This window comes from Rattus norvegicus, chromosome 15, assembly GCF_036323735.1.
Source record: "Rattus norvegicus strain BN/NHsdMcwi chromosome 15, GRCr8, whole genome shotgun sequence".
In the NCBI taxonomy this organism is placed as follows: Eukaryota; Metazoa; Chordata; class Mammalia; order Rodentia; family Muridae; genus Rattus; species Rattus norvegicus.
Genome location: NC_086033.1, coordinates 4,050,949 through 4,073,309, shown reverse-complemented (window position 1 = coordinate 4,073,309; position 22,361 = coordinate 4,050,949). Strand labels below are relative to the sequence as shown.

At 45.4% G+C, this 22,361-nt stretch overlaps 2 protein-coding genes across 7 annotated transcripts in view; one reads left to right on the top strand and one right to left on the bottom strand.

Annotated features, from left to right (window-relative positions):
- Kcnk16 (potassium two pore domain channel subfamily K member 16) overlaps positions 1–3,815 on the bottom strand; it is a 29,342-nt gene extending 25,527 nt beyond the window's left edge. For both annotated transcript variants that reach the window (XM_063274662.1, XM_063274661.1), the window contains exon 1: positions 2,124–3,815. The gene's annotated coding sequence lies outside the window, so the exon portion shown is untranslated. The remainder of the gene's footprint in view (positions 1–2,123) is intronic.
- Nudt13 (nudix hydrolase 13) lies at positions 1,705–22,331 on the top strand. Of its 5 annotated transcripts, NM_001127636.1 has the most exon segments (9): positions 1,834–1,904; positions 7,242–7,334; positions 11,876–12,015; positions 13,405–13,539; positions 14,839–14,945; positions 17,056–17,181; positions 17,884–17,995; positions 18,660–18,814; positions 20,870–22,331. In NM_001127636.1, coding segments are annotated over 8 exon segments (1,059 nt in total). In that variant the 5' UTR covers positions 1,834–1,904; positions 7,242–7,251; the 3' UTR covers positions 21,071–22,331.
- Positions 22,332–22,361: the final 30 nt, after the last annotated feature.

Sequence of the window (22,361 nt, the reverse complement as noted above, 5' to 3'; positions counted from 1 at the left end):
TTTTACCTGGTGAACCATCTCTGAGGTTCCATTTTGCATCCTTGATGGAAAAAGCTGGGCACAGTGGCCAGCATTTATAATCCCAGCGCTGAGGAGGAAGAGACAGGCAGATCCCTGGGGTTTGACGGCTACTTGGAGAGTTTCAGGCTGAGAGATCTTGTCTCAAAAACCCACATGGCCAGTGCCTGAGGAATGATGCCCAAGGCTGTCCAATGGCTTATACACACACACACTATACACACAAACACACACTATACACACACAGACACATACCCACACACAGACACACCACACGCACACAGACACACCACACACACAGACACACAGACACACCACACACACAGACACACAGACACACTACACACACAGATACACACATACGCTATACACAGAGAGAGAGATACACACACACACAGACATACAGACACACACACACTCACCTGTTCCTCTCACCATTAAAAACAAAATGGCTAGCCAGTTACCTAGGTTTGCTCTCCTTTTTCTATATTCAGGATTTAGTAACCTTGTCCCCTACAATGGTTCTTTTAAAATGTTCTCTTGTTCCATGTAAGCCCTTTGGGGACATTCTATGCCAGAACACTATAATGGTTTATAAGAGCGTAGCTCTCATGAGGCTTTCTGTGGTCTAATAATGCTTGTCCATTATGTGACCTCATCTCCAATGATCTGTCCTAGCTTTCTGTATTTTACCTCTTATTCCTATGTGTTATGGGCGTCTGGTCTGCATGCATACTGTGTGCCACAATTGAGCAGTGCCCACAGAGGCCAGAAGACAGTCAGGGCTCTGAACCATTGTGCCATTTCTCCAGCCCCAGTCCTAGTCTTTCCTTAAACGCGCCAGGCACATCTCCACCCCAGGGCCTTTGCATGAGCTGATTTTATTCCATCTACGAGTCTCCCCGTAAGTCCTAATATGTCTATCCCTGTCAGCTCCATCAAGCTCTTCCCTCAGATGTTACCTTAACAATGAGGCTAACCGTCCTACATTAGACAGCAAGGCCATTCTTCCTCTTCACATGCTTTCATTTCCGTCCCCAGCACTTACAATCAGGTCTATATTTATTCATTTTGTTTCCTCCCATAGGATTTGACTTACATACGGATACATGTTTTCTGTATTCTGTACTTTTAAAAGATCCAAAAATATTTTTGTGCTCATTAATTGCATTTTGAGGAATTAGGGAAATAGCGCAGTGGTTAAGAGCACTGGCTTCTCTTCCAGAGTCCTGAGTTTGACACACACACAGTTAGTTTTTTTTTCTTGCTCGTGTGTGTGTGTGTGTGTGTGTGTGTGTGTGTGTGTGTGTGTGTTCATGTTCATGGCACATGTGTGTCCATGGGGTGCACATTCAAGTGTGTGGATGTAGAGGGTGACGTTGACATGGAATGTCTTCCTCCATGGCTTTCCCCTCTGTTTATTGAGGCAGGGTCTCCCACTGAACCTGGAGCTCACCAATTCAGCTAAGCGACATCTAAATAACACCTCTATCCCAGAAGATCTGGAAACTGTGAAAGCTATTTGATTGTGTTGGTTTTCACTATAAGCTCTGGCAGCCAAGGTTAGCTTTGCAGCCCAAGGTCACGGCTCCCTGCCTGAAAATTAAACTACAATTCCCAGAGTGCATCGGTAAGCTCTCGGAGAATGATGGGAAGTGTGGCCCATTTCCCACCACCAACCCCCGGGCGCCGTTTATAGTTATTGTCGCACTGTAGCAATTGAATTACATTTCCCAGAGTGCAGCTTTAGGAGGATTCTGGGAGGAGTGACAAAAGCACAGTCTCACCGGGAAGGAAAAAGAGAAACCATTTGAACTTGAACATTTGGAGTTTCCAGGGGTTTGCAGACCATTGGGGCTCAGAAGGCACCTCGAAAAGAACTCAGAGTGAGTACAGGAAACGAAACCTAAGTGCAACCAGGATGCAGTAAGGAGCCATAAACAAAACTCGGCAGGCGCTCTCGGCTCCAGAGTTTGACAGTTTTAACTTAATTCTTTCTAATCTCGAGAAACCGGACCATTTTGCACTTGACATTGAATACCTCTGAGTATTTTCCGATATGTTTTTGAAGAGCTATTTAAAAATGGAATTTTCCAGTATCTCACCTTTTCTCTTGAGTTTTTAAGTGGTGGTGGGATCTTTTAGAAGTAAACCATAAAGCTTTTCGTATAAACCAGGGCACAGAGACCGTGAAGTCTGCATCACGGCGGCTCATCAGCTTCCAGCGTTGCCAGCCCATCAGAAGTCCACAGTGGATGCTCCCTGAGCACCCGTGAAGACTCAGGATGAACCCACGGTCACACTTTATGCCTTATAAGTCTCTCCTCCTGGAAAGATGAATAGGATGAGAAATGTGGGTCTGGGTGTCACAGAAGCTGTTAGTTCATAAGGATCCTGCCTTGGCATAAAAATTAGTTTTGAGTAAAACAATGTTACCCTTCATCTCATCTATAATTCTTTGTACACACACACCCGGCTACATCAGGGGCGGCGAGTTTATATGGGGGTGCTGTTTGACAAACTGCCCAGTCTTCAGGCCTTGATAATCAACAGTTGGCTTAAATTAATTTGGTAGCAGATACTGGCCAAGAAATACATACAGTGGGCCACACAAGAGTAGTGAGTAGTTACAGCCCAGTTCCCAGGACCCAGTAACCTCACCAGAGGAATTCCAGTAGCCTAGAAATAACTTCCTCAGGCCGTTAGTCCCCGAAACTCCTGGTTTTGTTATACATTATTGTATTTTGAAAAGAATACATGCATGTGTTTAAAATTTTAAAGATCGCCTATAATCTCTTCTGCTGAGGCGAAACAGTCACTGTGAGTCTGAGCCCAGGCTGGGTTACAGAGTGAGACCTTGTCTCAAAAATAAATAAATAAATGAAATCCAAAATCATAAAAACAAATGGTAAAGTTTAGTCAGGGCTGCCAAGGTGGCTCAGCAGGTAAAGCGCTTGCTGAGTTTGGTGCCCCCCATGGAAAGTGGGGTGCACTAGGACTCATCTGTAACTCTCTGGAAGCTCACCAGCCTGATGCACACAGTGATGAACAACAGACATATCCTGTCTCAACATAAGGTGGAGGATGAGGACCAACACGTCTGACCTGTACACATATCCTGTGGCATGTGTGTGCCTACAGCCTCCCTCACGAACCACACACACACACACACACACACACACACACACACACATCATACACATGCACATGCAGTCATATACTTAGGCATCAATCACACATGCATCATACACACACACACACATACACACACACACACACACACACAAGAGTACAAACGAACAGTTTGATTGCATGTGTCCCTCTCAACCCTCCTCCTCCTCATCTCTTTCTCCTAGCCACTGTCTATAGTCTGTGTACTTCTAGTCATTTGAAAATATAAATGCCTAGCTACAGTCCCAGCATTCGGTGGGCAGAAGGAAGATCAGTGGTTTGAGCCCTCTCAAAACCAGAAAACAAACACACAACCCAACAGTAACGAATCCACATAACTCCAGAGGAGCAGAGAGCTGTACACTTGTAATCTCAGAGTCGGAGGCAGGAGGATGCCATGAGTTCAAGGCCACCAAAGCAAAGATTCAATCTCAAAAATAACAAACAAGCAAAACAAAACAAAAATTAACTCATGTACCCTGGAATGTCTACCTGTTCTCTTAATTATAAATGAATTAGGTAATGGTGACCAATCAGATATCCCTTGCCTTTTCCACCTGTCTAACTGAATATATAATTGTCAAATAAAGCTGGGTATGGTGCCAGGCGTGTGCTATCCCAGCATGTAGGTGCTGATACAGGAGGATTGCCTCTAGTTCAAGGCCTGCCTAGGCTACGTTGTGAGTTCTAGGCCACACTCATCTTAAAAAGCAACAATAGTAACAGTAAATTGATTATATATATATATATATATATATATATATATATATATATATATATAATACAGCACAGTATTTTGGTATTTGCATATCTTATTAAATAAATCAAGCTAGTATTATCTGTCACCTTACATATTTATAGTTGTTCGTTGCAGTGAGCGCATTTAAGATCTTTGAGTGGTTTTCAAGTGTCTTCCAAGTGTATGTGGTGACCATCAGTGCTCCAGATCTACAGAACTTACATTTCCTGTCCAAGTGAAACTGTGTGCCCTTTGACTAACATCTCCCCACTGCCTCACAGACATTTCTCATCTAATAATATGATATGAATACTCCTTCCTGCTACGACACAGATCACTCTAAATTTAGAAGCTATTTATTTTTCTGTTTAATCATAATGGGGGAGGTGGTTGCTGAAGATTAAACCTTGGGCCTCATGTTTATTAGGCGAGCAGTCTACAACTGAGCTACATCCTCGAGCTGGAGGCCGGTAGACAGCCTCAGGGAGTCAGTAGTTCTCTCCTTCCACCATGGGTGCCAGGAGGCAAACTCAGGTTGTCAGGCTTGTGTCTCGAGTGCTTTTAGTGGCTGAGCCCCCTTGCTGGCTCCCATTGTCGTAATTTATTTAATTATTTTGTGTGTATCCGTGCATGTCTATGTACCACGTGTGTGCCTGAGGCCTGCAGAGGCCAGAAGCAAGCATGGAATCCTATGAGACTGGAGTTAGTTGGCACGTGGTTCTGGGAACAGAGCAGATCCCCCGGAAGAGCAGCCAGCGCCTTCAAATGCTGAGTCAGCTCCAGCCCCTGTAATTTTTTTTTTATTAACATTCTTAAATTTGTCCTCCCTAGGATAAATTCTTAGAAGGAGAATTTTTATTAAAAGAAAGTTTAACACATTAATGGCTTTTCCTAAATTAACCTTAAAATATTGGAATTCCTGAGTTATATTTGAGGTAGTAAAGTTGACCTTAAACACATACTATTATGAAGTATTGCTTAAACACATAATATTACTAAAATCGCGCCTTCTAACACCATCTCAGAGTGCTTCATAACCCATGTGGTACATCCTGCCTTCTGTGAACACAATTCACGCTGCACACTGTCGCGTGTTGAATGACCTGGTGTAACGTGAGTCCTAGTATTTTGTTGATTCCCGTTTGCTAAATATATCTTACCCTTGCCTAGGTCATAGATCGCAAGCAAAACCATTCAAGGATTAGTCATCAGTGATTCACAGTTGTGCAACCAAGAAGCAGGCCTGAACTATAAACGTTTCGTAGGCTCGTGTCAAAGCGTGCTTCCCTTGGGGACAGTTGAAAGGTGGTTGGTCGTTTAACTGTGCTAATGGTCTAACTTTCCCAGGGGAATTTCTTTACGTTTTTTACCACTCATGTGGAAGTTACCTTGCACGGGGAAGTCAGCACACTGATGCATAATTTAAAAAGGAACTTGGGGCTGGGGGTGTGGCTCAGTGGTAGAGCACTCGCTTAGGATATGGATGGTAGCATTAGGATGTGTGAGGCCTTGGGTTCAATCCCCGTGCTTCTAAAAACAAAGAGTCAGATAAACACAATTCTGAAAACAAATTTTTTGAGAGAAAGGATAAACTACAAAAGTAGAAACCAATGTGGATTCCTGTGCATCTGCATAACTGATTTTTCTAATGGCCACGACTTTATTTTTTTTTTTTTTAATCTATATCAGTGGTTCTCAACTTTCCTAATACTGTGACCCTTTTACACAGCTCCTCATGTTGTGGTGACCCCCAGCAATAAAATTACTTCACTGATGCTTCATAGCTGTAATTTCATGTTATGAATCGTAATGTAAATATCTGATGTGCCACTACCCACAGGGGCGCTGACCCACAGGTGAAGAACCACTGAGCCACAGGAGTTTTCTCCTACTTCATCCTCTAAGAGATGTTGGATTTTTAAATTTTTCATTACACTTTACTTTGTGTGTACGTGTGCATGCCATGGTGCATTGTGGAGGCCAAAAGACAACATGTAGGAGTGGCTTCACTTCCACCCTGTGGGTCCTGGGGACCGAACTTGGGTTGTCAGGCTTGGTGGCGTGGACCATTCCATGCTGAGCTGTCCCATCGGCCTGGAATGCTGTTTTTCATGGACGACAGACTTGGATTCAGGAGTCTGAACACATCTCAGGATTGTCACTTATTCTATTAGGATAATGCCATTGCCATAACAAGTTTCAGTGTTCAGGAGACCAGGGTAGGGCTCGGTGTAGACCACACGGCTTGCATCTGCACTTGGCCCACAGAACCGAAGTAAAAATAAATAAGCAAGTAAAAATGTTTAGGGTCTTTCTGTTTTTTCAAGACAGGGTTTCTCCCTGTGGCCCTGGCTGTCCCTGTAGACCAGGCTGACCTTGAACTCATAGAGGTTTGCCTGCTTCTGGCTCTGTAGTGCTGGGACTAAAGGCGTGCTCCTCGGTCACCACCACACCACCATCCGGCTATTTTTAACTTCTTAATATGGTAGAAGCCCTACGACCCCACTCCTACCCATACTCAATATGTTCAACGTTCATTTCTTACAAACAATCGGACAAAGAGTTTTGGTTGGTGGGAAGCTTTGTGAGTCAAGGGTCCAAGCTATTCCATCGAATGGCTCTGCCTTTTCGGCTGGAATCCTCCAGGCAATGGAGAAGCCACATTCACTGCGAGTTGCTTAGTGCTAGAAGGGATAGTTTCCACTTATGCATATTGTTTTGTCCCGGGCACGGCCCTGCTCTGCCTCACAGTATGAAGGAGGAAGCAACCACTTATGTTAAGTAGCTGACTCTCAGAACTTACTAGTTAAGTAGCTGACTCTCAGAACTTACTAGTTAAGTAGCTGACTCTCAGAACAGGTTCCAACTTCCTGCTAGGAAGTAAGCCCAGGAGCCGGGTGTGGTGCCGCAGGCCTTGATCCCAGGCCATGGAGGCTGTTCAAGGTCAGCCTGGTTGGTCTACACAGAGAAGCCTTGTCACTGCGAATTTGAGATCCATTTAGTGATGAAATGCATTGAAGGCCAGGGGTGGTTTTGCACATCTAAACTCACAGCACTCAGGAGATAGAGGCAGGTGGTCTGAGACCAGCCAGGGCTACATAATGAGACACCATCTTAAAAACCAAAGTCAAAGCCTGAGTCTTGTTTGGTGGCTGTTGTTGTTGTTTTATTTTGCTTTTTTCCTGATACTGCAAAGTGATTCTGTCCAGGCTTAAGCCATAACTCTCTTGTTGATTTATTATTTTAAGTGCATACTAGGATCAAAACAAAAATCCAAAAGTGAACCAAATGAAAACCTTCCATTTTTCTCTAGGAACCCAACAATGTCTCTGTACTGTGGAACATTTTTCAGGAGGAAATCTTTTGGGTGCTATAGGCTGCTGTCAACCTATGTCACTAAGGCACGGTGAGTTCTGACCAATCTGATTATTTTTTTAACCTATTAAATACTAAAATGGGTTGGAGAGAGGGCTCACCTATTTAAGAGCACTGACTGCTCTTCCAGAGGTCCTGAGTTCAATTCCCAACAACCACATGGTGGCTCACAATCATCAGTAATGGGATCTGATGTCCTTTTCTGGTGTGTCTGAAGACAGCTACAGTATATGAATATACTGTATAAAATAAATAAATCTTTTTTTAAAAGTTCCATATTAAGAATAAATGTATGAGATTAAAAATTACACAAAATAATGTTCACTGTAAATTATTTACAATTGAAAGCGATTTGGTACTAAATTTAAAAATATGTAAATATTTCATACTCTTAACTACAAGTTCTACTCAAATAAGACATTGTCCTTTTGACCAAGAGTGGTGGTACACACCTGTGGTCCCAGCATTTAGATGACTGAGAGAGGAGGATCTGGAATTCAAGATCTTTCTTAGCTACATAGAGAATTTGAGGTCATCCCAGGTTACATTAAACATTCCCAAAAAAAGGAGACTGTTCTTTGTTGTTGTTGTTGTTGTTGTTGTTGTTGTTGTTGTTGTTGTTAGTTTTCTTTTGAGACAGGGCTTGGCTGTATATTTTTCCTGAGTGTGCATATATTTATGGCAACCCATGTGCATATGCAGAGGAAGCAGAGGTTGACCAGATGTCTTCCTCAATCACTTCTCCACCTTACTATTTTCCTTAAGTTCTATGTGCATGGGTATTTGGCCTGCATGTGTTTGTGTACTGTGTCTGTGCAGTATCCACAAAAGAGGGAGTTAGATTCTCTGGAACTCACGTAAATGGTTGTGAGCTGCCATGTGGATACTATGAACTGAACCCAGGTTCTCTGGATGAGCAGCTAGTGTGCTTAGCTACAGAACCATTTCTTTAGTCCCCCACTTTTATCTTTGGAGATGGGGACACAGAACCGACAGCTCCGTGACTGGTGAGCCAGCAGGCCCCATGCATTCTCTTGTCTCTAACTCCGTAGCCCTGGGAGCCTGCCCGGCCTTTTCTGTGTGCCACAGATACAGTCTTCACGTTGGTTTAGCAAGCACCTTACTGGCTGGGTCTTCTCCGCATCTCCTATCTGTCTTTTGAGGCAGGGTCTTATTGTGCAGCTCAGAGTGGCTTGAACACTTGTTCCTCTGCGCCAGCACCAACCTCTCAAGTATACAACACTGCCTGTGTGTATCCTCCACCCAGCTAAGACTTGGACTTTCCTTTGTGGCATCTGGTGGCATGAAACGGTGCTTCAGGAATGACAGCATTGAAATATTAGATGCATGCACAGGAAGGGAGCTGTTATAGCAGGCCGGTTTAGTGGGATTTTTATCAAACACAGTTTAAAACTATATTGAATAATGTAGTTTTGCTTCCTGAAATAGCAAGGATGACTCCAGGACCTTCTCTTTCTCAAAAGAGAAAGACTTTAGGGAAAGGTAGAAGTGGGTGGGGCAAAGACTCAGTAGTTAGGGGCACCTGCTCTCCTGCAGGGACCCAGATTCAGTTCCCAGCACCTGCGTGGCACCCCACACCCTCTTCTGGTTCCAGAGGCACCAGGAGTCCACATGATACACATGTACAGGCAGGCTAAGCAAACATTCACATCAATAAAGACAGATACATCTTTAAAGGGATAGCAACAATAACAAAAGGCTACAAACACGTGGATGTGATTGGTTCTCTGTCCGCCCACGTATTATTCCCTGTATACTTGTACTCTTTTCCATGTGTATTGATACAGAATACTCTTCAGATGACTCCAAAACCCCAAATGGGGATTTTCTCTGATTAGTGGGATTACTGATGGTTTGCCTTTTAAAAAAAATTAATAGTAATTATAGTATTTTCTTATTTTTTTTAAAAGAATGACTTTTTATTTTATTCTTTTTTTTTTGGTTCTTTTTTTCGGAGCTGGGGATTGTTATTTTATTCTTTTAAGAAGTCAGATGGAACTTTAAAAGAACTCCTTTCAGCCTTGGCAGTCAGTATGGTGGCTTCCGTGGTACTAGGGAAAAACTGAATGAGTCCTTTCCTTAGAGGAGTGTATGAACTTTTGGGTCTCCCCAATCTAGTAAGGCTGAACCTTCACGTGAGGGATTTGCGTTTGAGGGTAAGCAGGGCATAGCAATGGCTGCCCTGCTCTGTCTGTGAAGGCAGCAGTTTCTATCGTTTGTATTTGGTAAATTTGGGGGGACACTTGTCTCTCCTTTGACATATATTGACTCTTGACCCCAGGAGGCGACAGTCGCTTCAGATAAGTTTTAAAATGTCACAAGTCCTAAAATAATCGGTTTTCTTTTGTCTCTGTTTTTAAAGAGCTCACTGAGGCTCCTCTTACCAGTAATGAGATATTTTCATGTTGTGACGACTCCGCCTGCTGCTTTTACAGATGTTTCTAGATCTTATGTTTCCCACATATCAAAATATAGCATAAACTTGAGAGTCTGTTTTAGGCCTCAATTTTTTGTCCTTCCGTACAGGGATCAAACTCAGGACCTTTCACATGCAAGGCAAGCCTTCTATCACCGAGATGCATCCTTAGTTTGGTTTAGGGTTTTAACAAGTACGAAAAAAAGTTAATAAGTAAGCCCCCAAGATAATGCACATTTAGCCACTAGTGGTTTCTAAAGACTCTGATTCAGTTTGTAAAGCTGGTGGACAGACTCCTACCACCCTAAATGAAGCTATTTGAGAAGCCTAGAACTTGATTCATTATTATGTCTTTTTGAGAAACCAATAATTCTTTTTTTCTTCTTTCTTCTTCCTTTCCTTTCTTCTTCTTCTTCTTCTTCTTCTTCTTCTTCTTCTTCTTCTTCTTCTTCTTCTTCTTCTTCCTCCTCTTCCTCCTCCTCTTCCTCCTCCTCCTCTTCTTCCTCCTCTTCCTCCTCCTCCTCCTCTTCTTCCTCCTCTTCCTCCTCCTCTTCCTCCTCTTCCTCCTCTTCCTCCTCTTCCTCCTCCTCTTCTTCCTCCTCTTCTTCCTCCTCCTCTTCTTCCTCCTCTTCCTCCTCCTCTTCTTCCTCCTCTTCCTCCTCCTCTTCTTCCTCCTCCTCTTCTTCTTCCTCCTCTTCCCCTCCCCCTGCCCCTTCTCCTCTTCCTCCTCCTCCTTAGTGTCTCTCTACATAGCCCTCAATGTTCCAGAACTCCCAGAGATCTACTGCCTCTGCCTCCCAAGTACTGGGATTAAAGATGTGTACAGATCATGTAAAGACCATGCCCAGTCCAGAAAGTTTTCTTCGTCCACATTTTTATCTTGCCTACTGAAACTATTATCACAATGAATTCGATCAGTCAAGAATGGGCTTTCTCAATGGCCTCCATGATACACTTAAGAAGCTGAGGGAGTTCTTGTCTGATCAAGGGTACACTAGTGTCAGGTGTGTGCCTTGTCTTCCCTAGACTTAGTGAAAACCCCTAAAAGTGCGGTGTTTGCGCTCCGAGGCAGGCAGCACGGCCCACTCCAATCTGTGGCCCTGCTGTGCTAAGATTTTTATCATCGTGCTCATTTTCCTTTCAGTCCACTGCCTGCAAACGCTCGCCTCACTGTGTAACACTGGCCAAGTCCGTTAAGGTTTAATTCGGTATTTATGGCCCTTGAAGTTCAAGTCAATAGATACACATTGAGCTAAGCATAATATTCATTACACTAATTACAGAGCTGAAAAGCCAAGCATGGCGGACCCTGTGCTTGCACAGGTCACAGTCGGGTTGGGGAGACAAATGGTGCCACGACACACAGGGATGGACGGGAGAGCAGGATGGAGAGAGCAGAGTCACTTGCCTGTAGCCACTTCAGCTTGGGAGCAAACTGGGATGAAAATAAATGAATGGAGCTTGGCGTGATGGCACAGTCCCATAGTCATGGATACACTAGAAGCTGAGGCAGGAGGATTAATTCAAGGTCTTTCTGGACTACAGAGTGAGTTCAAGAGCAGCCAGGGCAACTTAGTGATAAAAGGTGAAAAAGAACTGAGCACATAGCTCAGCGTTAGAGAGCTTGTCTAGCATGTCCATGTCCCTGGGTTCAGGTCCCAGTTCTGTAATACAAATGTACATGCATACATACATGCATGCATATCTACACACACATACATATACACATGCATACATACATATGCACACATACATGCATATATACACATTCATACATGCATGCATACACACATGCATACACACATGCATACACACATATATACATACACACACATATACATACATAAGACTGCAGGAGAGTTAAGAAGAATGTCCCCAGATGAATGACAGATAAACAACCAAGTGTGATTTACTTATGTTTGCTTGTTTATTTAACTTGGGTTCTATCTGAATATGTCCTGGCATATGTGTAGAGGTTGGAAAATCACATGAGGGGGCTGGTCTGTCCCTCCTTCCACCATGAGGAATCTGGAGACTAAACTCAGGTCCTCAGGTGGACGACAAGCACCTTCTACCTGCTGAGTCACCACACTAGGCTAACCATGGTCCCTCAATGACTCATTTCCCAAATGCAGATACTTATTTGAGTTGAAGGAAGACGACGAGGCCTGCAGGAAGGCCCAGCAGACAGGGCTGTTCTACCTCTTTCATGACCTGGACCCTTTGCTTCAGGAATCAGGACATCGATACCTGGTGCCCCGGCTTAGCCGAGCAGGTGAGGTCAAAGTGCACCAGTGGAGTAGGTGACGCTTCGGCCACCAGTGATGTGGGATTCAGGGAGTTCCACAAAAATCATCCTTTACAGTTCAGATTTTTCAAACAGATCTTTAGTCTCAAGATTACATGGCCGTGTCTGCTAATTGATAACTCATTTTATGAACTTGAATTGCTGGATATTCTTAGTGGTGATATGAACCATGAGCGCCTTAAAACAGAGGTCCATGGAGCTGCTGTTCCAATGGGACAGGCCTGCTGCCCATTCTGTCAATAAAACTGCATTGTAACAGAGCCACACTCCTTCCGGACATACTGTGTCCAGCTGCTTGTGTTCTACAATAGGACTTGAGTAGTCACAGCTGACTACGTGATATACTCTAAATACTTAGTGTCTTCATAGAAGCTTTACCCAGCCTTGCCTTAGGCTACCGATTTCTAGCCTCAGGGAACTGCAGTTACATAGTTTGAGATTTGCATCCTAACTTGATTCTGCTAAGGTCAAAATGGAATACAAGTTACTTTCCAAGACCCCTTTCCGTACATGTATCTAGTGATGCAAGCCTCTGGGTTTGGAGGTTTTGCTTTTGAGATTCCAGTGTGGATTGAGAAGCCTGACGGCTGTGGAGGGCAGTCAGTAGAGAACACTTGACCAGCTCACATGAGGGTCTTGGTTGCTTTTCTGTTGCTGTGATGAAACACATGCCCAAGCTAACTTACAGAAAAAGGAATGTATTTGGGAGTACCGTGTCAGAGGGATGAGAGCACTGTGGCAGGAAACATGGCAGCAAGCAGACAGGCATGGCACTGGAGAAGTAGCTGAGAGAGCAGGCAGAGAAGACCCTGGAAACAGCGTGGGCGTTTGAGACCTCAAAGCTCTACTGCATACCCTGCTCCCCATGCAGTAACAATGCCTCCTCCAACAAGGCCACGCCCCCTGCCCAAGCAGTTCTACTAACCGGAGACCAATTATCAAACTATCAAACGTAGGTGCCCACGAGGCCCATTCTTACTCAGAGCTCCACTTGAGGCTCCTAGATTCAATCTCAGTAGCAGGGAAAAGAAGTCCTGCAACCATCCAGTTAAGGGTAAATACCGATTTACCAATCCTTGTCAGTATTCCCTAAACAGTGTAAAGCAGTTGGATACATAGTTGCACTGTTACTTGATACTTTCACCAACCAAGAACTATTTAAAGTGTTGCCAAACACTGCCTTGTTTCACATAAGGGATTTGAGAACAGGCAATGGTTGGTATGTGCTATTCTGTAACAGACCCCAGCGGATGCTGAGGGAGCAACTGTGTACTCTAAGCAGAAGTACTTCCTGTGGGTCTCACACCATGGTGCCACTAAGATCTCACCTTTTCTCTCCCTGGTCTTGTTGTTTAGAGTTGGAAGGGCTGCTGGGTAAGTTCGGACAGGATTCGCAAAGAATAGAAGATTCAGTGCTGGTTGGATGCTCCAACGAGCAGGAAGCATGGTTTGCTTTGGATCTGGGTCTGAAGAGTGCCTCCTCTGTCCGAGGTATGTGCTGCTTCCCTGACAGGTACCTCCCCGCTGCTCCCAGACGTTAGGGTCTTGTGTGATATCGTTTCAAGGGAAATTTTACCCTTGCAGACACATTATCAGCTTTCCTCTTTAAATAGGATGTAAAGACAGTGTTTTTCGGCATCATCACTATCAAGTGTCCGATAGTAAGTTGCTCTTGTAGCTCAAGCTGGCCTCAAATCCAGCCCTGCTGCCTCAGACGTGCACCTCATTACTTGGCTGAAAATCAAGGGCATCGCGATGATTTCCTTCCAAATGGTGGGGACACACTTGCTTATTTTATTCCCCATACATTTATACATTTTATATCACAACTAGTTAATGAATATTTTAAAATTCATGTCTTCAAAACTGAGTGTGGCAATATGTAATCCCAGTACTAGGAAGAGATCGAGGCCAAATAGTTGTGAATTCTAGGCCACTTCAGTCTACATAGTGAGTCTTCTCTCAAAAAAAGACAAAGCAAAACAAAACAAGAAACCCAGAACAGCAACAAGAAACCAGAGCGAAAGCTTGGCAGGGTAGCCCGCCACTGCAGTCCTAGGACTTTAAAAGCAAAACAGGAAATCAGAAGTTCAAGATCATCCTTAGCGAGGTTGGGGATTTAGCTCAGTGGTAGAGCGCTTGCCTAGCAAGCAAGGCCCTGGGTTCGGTTCCCAACTGGGGGGGGGGGGGAGAGGACCGGACGGGGATCATCCTTAGCTACACAGAGCCTGAGGCCGGGCTGGCTACACAGCGCTCTATCCCAAAAACAAACAAAACCGTGGTATCGTTTTTTATAACAATGTTACCATGGAGTAGTTCTGGGTCCTCAGCCCTGCACTCAGAGTTGGTTGACCTTGGTTCATGGATCCTACCGTGCGCACCTTCTCTCTTCAGTGTCTGGGGTGTAAATGTGATGGTGGATGAGTTAGACCTCCCCACCCCCAGATTATCTTCCACAGGGAGTATGGCCGCTCCGGCAGCTTGGCCTCTCTAAATAGGATCGTGAGAAATCCTGTGCTACAGGGTTTCCCACACTAATCCGAGAGTCACCCCGTACTTGTTTAAACTGTCTTCACTCTTCCAAAATCTAGGTTTGGGGACCCAGAGCACCTATTGCATACAACACACTCTGTGGGGCATCCTCCCCCTCCCCCCGCCCCCCACAGGTAGAAGCTCGGGTCCTTAGATGAGTCTCTTGGGCAAGTTTTGGGAGCAGTGCTCTGACCGATGGCCGGCACAGGGGCACAGCCGGATGTCGCTTCAGTTACATTCTCTTTTCTAACCTTTTAGCCTCTTTGCCGAAATCTGAAATGGAGGCAGAGCTCGGAGGTTCTTTCGTCAAGCTGAGGCAGGCTCTTCTCCAGCTGAACTCGGTGGACTCCTCCTTGCTGTTCACGGTAGTTCCAGTTTCTCAGTTCTGTGGGAAGCAGAGTGATGCGGTGTGCGTGGGCAAGGGCACGTGTGCCTGAGAGCTTGGGGTGACACAGGGTTTCGCACGGATCACAGAGGGCAGCAGTGTACTGGGAAAGCTCGTTCCCTGCTTTACTTTCAGCAAGGCTGCCGTGAAGGCTTGACTCCTAAGAACATGGCAACAGTTTGTTAGTCTCCTGAGTGTTTTTAAAGGGTTTTATTTATTTATTTATTTATTTTTGGTTTTTTTTTTTTTCGGAGCTGGGGACCGAACCCAGGGCCTTGCTAAAGGGTTTTATTTTTAATCGTGTGTGTCTGTATGCCTGAGTGCAGCTATGTGCATATGAGTGTAGGTGTCTGCAGGGGCTCGTTATGAGTGATTCTGAACGGCCAATTAGAAGTGCTAGGTGCTGGGAACCGAACTCCAGTCCTCTGCAAGAGCCGTATGCACTCTTAACCACTCAGCCATCCCTCCAGGCAACCTCATAACAGCATACACATTATCATATACACAGCATGTTATATTTTATATCGCTTTAATAACTTGATCTCACAGCTTTAGATTTCAATTGTTATTTTATTTTATTTTATTTTATTTGGTTCTTTTTTTCGGAGCTGGGGACCGAACCCAGGGCCTTGCGCTTCCTAGGTAAGCGCTCTACCACTGAGCTAAATCCCCAGCCCCTTGTTATTTTATTTTTATTGTTGACTTTTAAATTCTTTTCTGAAGCAGGGTTTTATCTCTTTTTATTCTGTGCAGGACCCCAGCCCCTGAAATGGTCTTAGATACAATTCGAGTGGGTCTCCTCAGCTCAGTTAAACTAATCTAGATAACCTTTCCCACATAGTGTTTCCATGGAGTTCCCCATGAGTTGTTTCCATGGAGATTCTAAATCCTGCCACATTAACAAGACTTACCATCGTGCCAGCCTTTAGTGGCTCATTTTGCATTGCTTTGTTTTAATTTTAAAGCCAGGCCTGCAACTTACTGTATAGTGAGGAGCCTTGAGTCCTCCATTGCCACAGTGCTGGGGTCACAGGCACCACCACACCTGGATGCTGGGGTGCTTGATCGCCTGTTCTAAGTTAAACAGAAACCCTAAGACTTCTTTTAGTTGACAAAAGAAAAATGACAACTTAAGTTGTGCGAAGGCTCAGTGGGTAAAAGCACGCTGTACAAACCTGACTGGGTTCCATCCTGGGACCCACATAAAAGCCATATGCTGTGCTGTGCCTCTGGAATCCAGCAGCCCTATGGCAAGATGGGAGGCAGAGGCCGGGATGGCTGAAGGTTCAGAGGCCACTAACATGGAGCACACTGCACAGCAAAGTCATGGAGACCGTCACCAATGTGGAAGGCAGGAACTGGGAACCAAAGTTTTCCTGTGACCGACACACACACACACACACACACACACACACACACACACACACACCATTTTAAAAAATCATAACTTCATTGAGGAATAAATATAATAGAAATGTTTATATTGGAAATTGAAATGTTTCCTTTTTGCATTGGGTCATGTTTCTGCCTATTTTGTTTTATGTTACATTGTATTTTGTGTGTACATATTATATATATTTTATTTATGTGTATGTTTTTTGTATATCACGTCTTAAACAATTCATAACACATTTCAAAGTCCTGTTCAGGCTAGGTATATAGCTCAGTAGATTACCTCCTACTGTATGTGAAGATGTAGTTCCCAGTACTGCAAAACATTTTTTAAAAAACCCATAAAATATGCTTCCTTTTAGATTTTTGAGCTAGCAAAATATATTTAGATGGTTTCCTTATTTTACAGTTTAGAGCCACTTGAAGTAGGTGAGCCAGGACGGGTGAGATGGCTCAGCAGGGAAAGATGCTTATGGTACAAGCCTAGTGACCTGAGATGGTCTGTAAAGGCAGAAGGGAAAACCAACTCTGCGGACTCTCCTGACCCATCCATGCACCTTGGCACATGCCCCACTGCCTCCGGCCCCATTAAAAACACAATTCAACAACTTCTTTTCCAAAGTGAGCTAGCGAAAGAGTCCCCCACGAACTGTGTTAGGTACCAGTCTCTAAAGCCAGACCCACCTTCCTGTCTGCAGGCTCAAGCTCTTCTCCGCTGGCATGACGGCCATCAGTTCTGCAGCAAAAGTGGGCAGCCCACCCAGAAGAACATGGCGGGCAGCAAGCGAGTGTGTCCCTCCAATAACATCATCTATTATCCACAGGTGGGGACAATGGGGGTGGAACAAACCCGAAATCCCAGTCCTTGGGGGGTGAAGGGCAGCCTGAGCTGCATGAGGTGTTCTCATAGAAACAAAACAAAACAAGGGACTGGAGAGCCAGCTCAGCAGTTAAGAGCACTGGCTGCTCTTCTGGGGGTTTGATTCCTAGCAACCACATGGCAGCTTGCAATCCTCTGTAACTCCAGTTCCAGGGGATCCAACGCCCTCTTCTGCCCTCCTCAGGTACCAGGTATGCACACGCAGGCAAAGCATTCACACATTTAAAGTAAAAAAATAAACAGCCAGGCACTGTGGTCAACACTGAGGCAGAAGGGTCTCCGTGAGTTTGAGGGCACCCTGGTCTCTATAGTGAGTTCCGGGACAATCAGGGCTATGTAGAGAGACCTTGACTGCAAATAAATAAATAAATAAATAAATAAATAAATAAATAAATAAATAAAATTAATCTCATTATTTTTCTCTTTGCTTATTGAAAGAGGGTCTATATGTCACCCTGGCCCTCCTAGAATTTGCTATGTAAAACAAAGAGAAAAGAAGTAGAAAACTGGGGACAGTGGTCCGAGAAGGCCTCCTCTGTCCTGGGGAAGGAAGCCTGTGTGCTCAGAAGGCCCCCACAATTGTCTGTTCCTGTTCCCCCCTAGGCCCCAAAGCGCCAGCATCTCAACCTGCGCTCTTTTGTCCTAGATGGCCCCCGTAGTGATCACGCTGGTGTCGGATGGGGCCCGATGCCTGCTCGCCCGCCAGAGCTCCTTTCCCAGGGGATTATACTCTGCCCTGGCAGGTTTCTGTGACATAGGTAAGGAGTTTAGGGGAGGAGCTGCCGTGACGCTGGGAGATAAAACACCTATTGCCACCATGCTTAGAGTCACTAGCATCCGCCACTCTCGTGTCCCAGAAAAGCGTCCTGGAGTTATGTGTAGTTTTCCTACACAACAGGAGGCAGGCACATTTTCACCCATGCAGCATAGCTGCAGGAATTACACACTCAATGCTCCCACACCCACTGCCTCCATCCTGTGTGCACTTCAATACACTGTGTGCGTCTGTCTGTCTGTCTGTCTGTCTGCCCTGCCGTCGGCCCTTCTTCTTTTTCTGATGAACAAGCTGCAGACATTAGCGTACTCCTCCGAGTCTTTCACCCCACACGGGGATAATTAGAACTCCAAGCTTCCTTCCAGTTTCCCTCACAGTGTTTTCTCCTTTAGTTCCCGGGGGAAGTCTACCGAGGGTAAAGAGTGGCAGTCACACAGCCGAGGGCAGCAGTAACCTCACTCATCGCCACACTCCCCTGCATTGTAACTAACCCGCTAGGCCTGACCACTTGCTATACTCAGGGTCTGATTCCTAGCGTTGGGAACTAAGACTTGGGATGCTCCCAGGGGCGTGAGCTAAGGATGCAGATAGATGACATACGATTTTCCTGCTCCAGGGCTGTCTGGAATTAATCTGAGCGTTTGCAGGTGAAAGGGTGGAAGAGGCTGTCCACCGAGAGGTTGCGGAAGAGGTGGGCCTGGAAGTGGAAAACATCCAGTACTCCGCGTCCCAGCACTGGCCCTTTCCCAACAGCTCCCTCATGATCGCCTGTCACGCGACCGTGAAACCAGGGCACACCGAGGTAAAGTCTTCACTTTCCCTTGTCCTGCCGTGTCCCCTTTGTCCGGCAGCCTGTCCTTTCTGAGCACTTGTCTTGAGAAGTGATGTCTGGGTTATGTGGCAATAGAGAAGGTAATCACTGTCCTGAAGGAATTTGCCTTTGAGGATGCGATAACCGCCATTATCTATCAGTTGTGAAACAGCTTCCGCTAGCTGCTTTGTGGAAGTATAAGGAACACAGATTGTCAATGGACTCGGGGTGCAGCTGGGTTGGTAGAGTGCTAGAATAACAAACAAAGCCAGGGGTTCAGTCTTCAGCACCATCCTGTCCCTACCCACTCACAGCCCCAAGACTTGGGAGGTGGAGGCAGGAGGATACTTTGGGAGCAGTCTAGACTACACACACCCTGTTTTGTTGTTTTAGACATCTAATGCACGTGACCTGCAGAGTTTGGAGATAAGCGTGTATCAGGAACCATTGATAAGTCATTACTAGCTGAACCCTTCCATCAGTCATTACTGTTAGTGGCTTAAGCGTATCCACTGCTTTCTGTACCCTCCCCCCATGTTACCTCTGTGCTAAGAACATTTAACATAAGCAGTAGTTTAATGTATTTAAGGCAATGTTGCTAACTGTGAATGGTGTATAGGCCTCCAAAACTTACTATTGAAACCTTGTATCCTTTGTTCGCTACTTCCCCAATCCCTCCTTCCAGGCCTTGGGAACAGGCACTGCACCCTTGGTGTCTGACCATTTTAGAGTTCCCCTGCCGCAGAGAATTTGCATAGGTTTATTCTACTTAGCATGACTTCCAGCCCATCACCTTATTATAAATATACAATTCCCTTCATTTAAAAAATTTAGTAGTGCCAGCCAGAGTAACAAATACCAGTTACCTTGGTACTTGGGAAGCAGAGGAAGGAAAATCCAGGGGTTCCAGGCCAGCTGATTGACGTAGCTGTAGTTTCCTCTAAGAGGTTTATGTCAGCTCCTACATGTGCATGTAGGTTTTAATCCATCTTCTGTGGGTTTTGGTACAAAGGGTGCAGTTTCACTCTTCCGCATGTGTCCATGTGCCAACGCCATGTGTGCTGGGATGTATTTTTCTCCTTCAGTTCTTAGCAGTTCCTTACTGTGTGCACTCACTGCGTGAGACAGAGCGCACATACCTCACTTCACTGTTTGGGGCTGTTCTTGCCCAAGGAGTTGTGGACATTGGGGACTAGTGATATAAAACTATAGGAACCTCTGGTTGACAGGGACTTTGATGTCGTACCTAAATTCGCCTTGGTTGTCTGTGGCATGTCTGGCAGATGGAAGTCACTGGAGGCCCTGCCTACAGTTTGCCTGCTCTGTTCTCCGATTTTTATGGGCTCTCTAATCTGCTTCCACTTCCTGGGACAGTCTGTGTTTACTTTGCTTCTTGCTTTTAGTTATCATTAACCTTTATCCTCTAAAGAGAGTAGCATTTGTATGAATGGCGATTCTTAAAAAACGCTCTCTGTATTTGGTGCGGACTTACCTGGACTGCTGCAGGAGCCTGTTCTCTCCTTTGGTCGTGTGCGTCCTGGGGGCCGAGCTCAGCTGGCAGCAATGCCTTTGCCCACTGGGCCATCCCGCTGACCCCGCAGCTCCTTTTTAATTGAAAGGGTAATACACTCGATGCAGACACACTTACTCATGACTTGCCACTCCATACCTTAGTGCCTGTGCTGCTTTAGGACTGTATGCGTGTGGGCACTGGGGACTGAGTCCAGGCTTAACAAGCACGATCAGCCTCGGACAAGTGGGATTTCTAAAAAAGTTCATAACTATTGTATAAATAGGATTTTTAAACTTATCTTCTTTAGAGCTATTATACGAATAGGATTTTTAAAATTTTACCATTTTTTTAAAGAACTATTTCAAAATACATTCAATTCTCTGTTGTTTCCGAACGTTATCTAGAACTAATTTTAACCTAACCATTGGCCCCAGGTGTTACCTTCTGCGGCTGCTTAGTCCTCGTGAGTTCTCTCACTTTGGCCTTAGTGTTTTACATTTTACCCCACCCTACACCCCTTCCTTGCCTTTCAGATCCAAGTGAACTTGAAGGAACTAGAGGCAGCCGCATGGTTCAGTCTGGATGAGGTGGCCACAGCCCTGAGGAGAAAGGGCTCATTTGCTCAGCAGCAGAGAGAGGCTTCCCCGCTGATGCTGCCTCCCAAGTTAGCTGTCGCCCACCACATGATTAAGGAGTGGGTGGAGAAGCAGAGCCGCTCTTCCCTAGCTGCTTAGCTCAGATGCAGCCTGGAATCTGGATCCCTCCCTTCCCGGCATTGCCGCAGGGGCTCTGGGGATGAACTGCAAAAGGAGGTGACAAAAGCTGCCACGGACTCCAGGACAGCCTCGGGGCAGAAGTTCTACCACAAGAGGTGCCTTCTAATGGCTCACCAAAAGCGTCAGCTTGTCCCAGCTACTATGGAGACGGAGGCAAGAGCATCATCGCTTTTGCCCCAACAACCCAGGCAACACACTAGACACTGTCACTTAAGAACAACCCAGACACTGCAGGGAGGAGGGTTGACCGATGGGACGCTCTGTGAAGAGCTGAGGGAAGGTGCTGATGCTGGTGTCTGGGTGTAGCTGTTTTCTCCAAGGCTGTGGGGACAAACACCCTCTGGCCTGGGCTGGTTGGTGTTGCGTTTACAGGAACTGCTAAACGTCCCAGGATAAGCTCTTGCTGCCAAATATTCACAATTCTCAACTCACATTTGAGTTGCTAACATCCTCACAGAAAAATAGCATTTTACATGCTTTCGAATTCATGTGTAGATGTACTTTTTAAATGTTTATTTTATTATTATTTGCCTAAGTGTTTGCCTGCTGGTATGTCTCTGCACAACTTGCATTAGTTCCTGCGGAGGCCAGAAGAGGGTGAACTGAAGTTAGGCTGTGGTGAGCTGCCCAGTGGGTGCTGGGAACCAAACCTGGATCTTCTGGAAGAGCAGCCATCTTTCCAGCGCCTGTAGACACATTCTCGTATGTGGCAGTTAATGACTTTAGTAGTCGTTGCTGCAGATCAAGCTAGGGCTACATGCTCGGTAGAGACATGACCTACTATGGAGGTGTATCCTCAGCCCAAGAGTTATGGTTTTGTTTATTTTTAAGCTCTGAAGGGATGAGGAAAGTGGGAGCAAAGGTCTTCCTCAGAGTGTTCTTTTGAAGAAGCCAAAACCCGGAAGGGCGCACGATGACGATTTAAGACTATGCTGTCTTTTCTTCTCTTTTACTTGCTCCGCTTGTGACCCAGGGAAAAACTACACATGAAACAGCGCTGGAGTCCTTGCACGCCGAGGGCACGGCTTCAGTGAGGGTCAGTGAGGACAAGCAAGCACTAAGTCTGAAGCCCTCATCCCCTCCCATGGTGCTAGAGACTGAACTCGGACCTCAGGCATAGGCAGCCTGTCGCTGGCCTGTATCCCAGACCCCTGTGTCATCTGTATCTTGCACTGTAAGGGAGACGTTTCTCTGAGGAAAATAAATCTTCATGCCTTTATTCAGACTTTTTCCTATTCTATGACCCAAA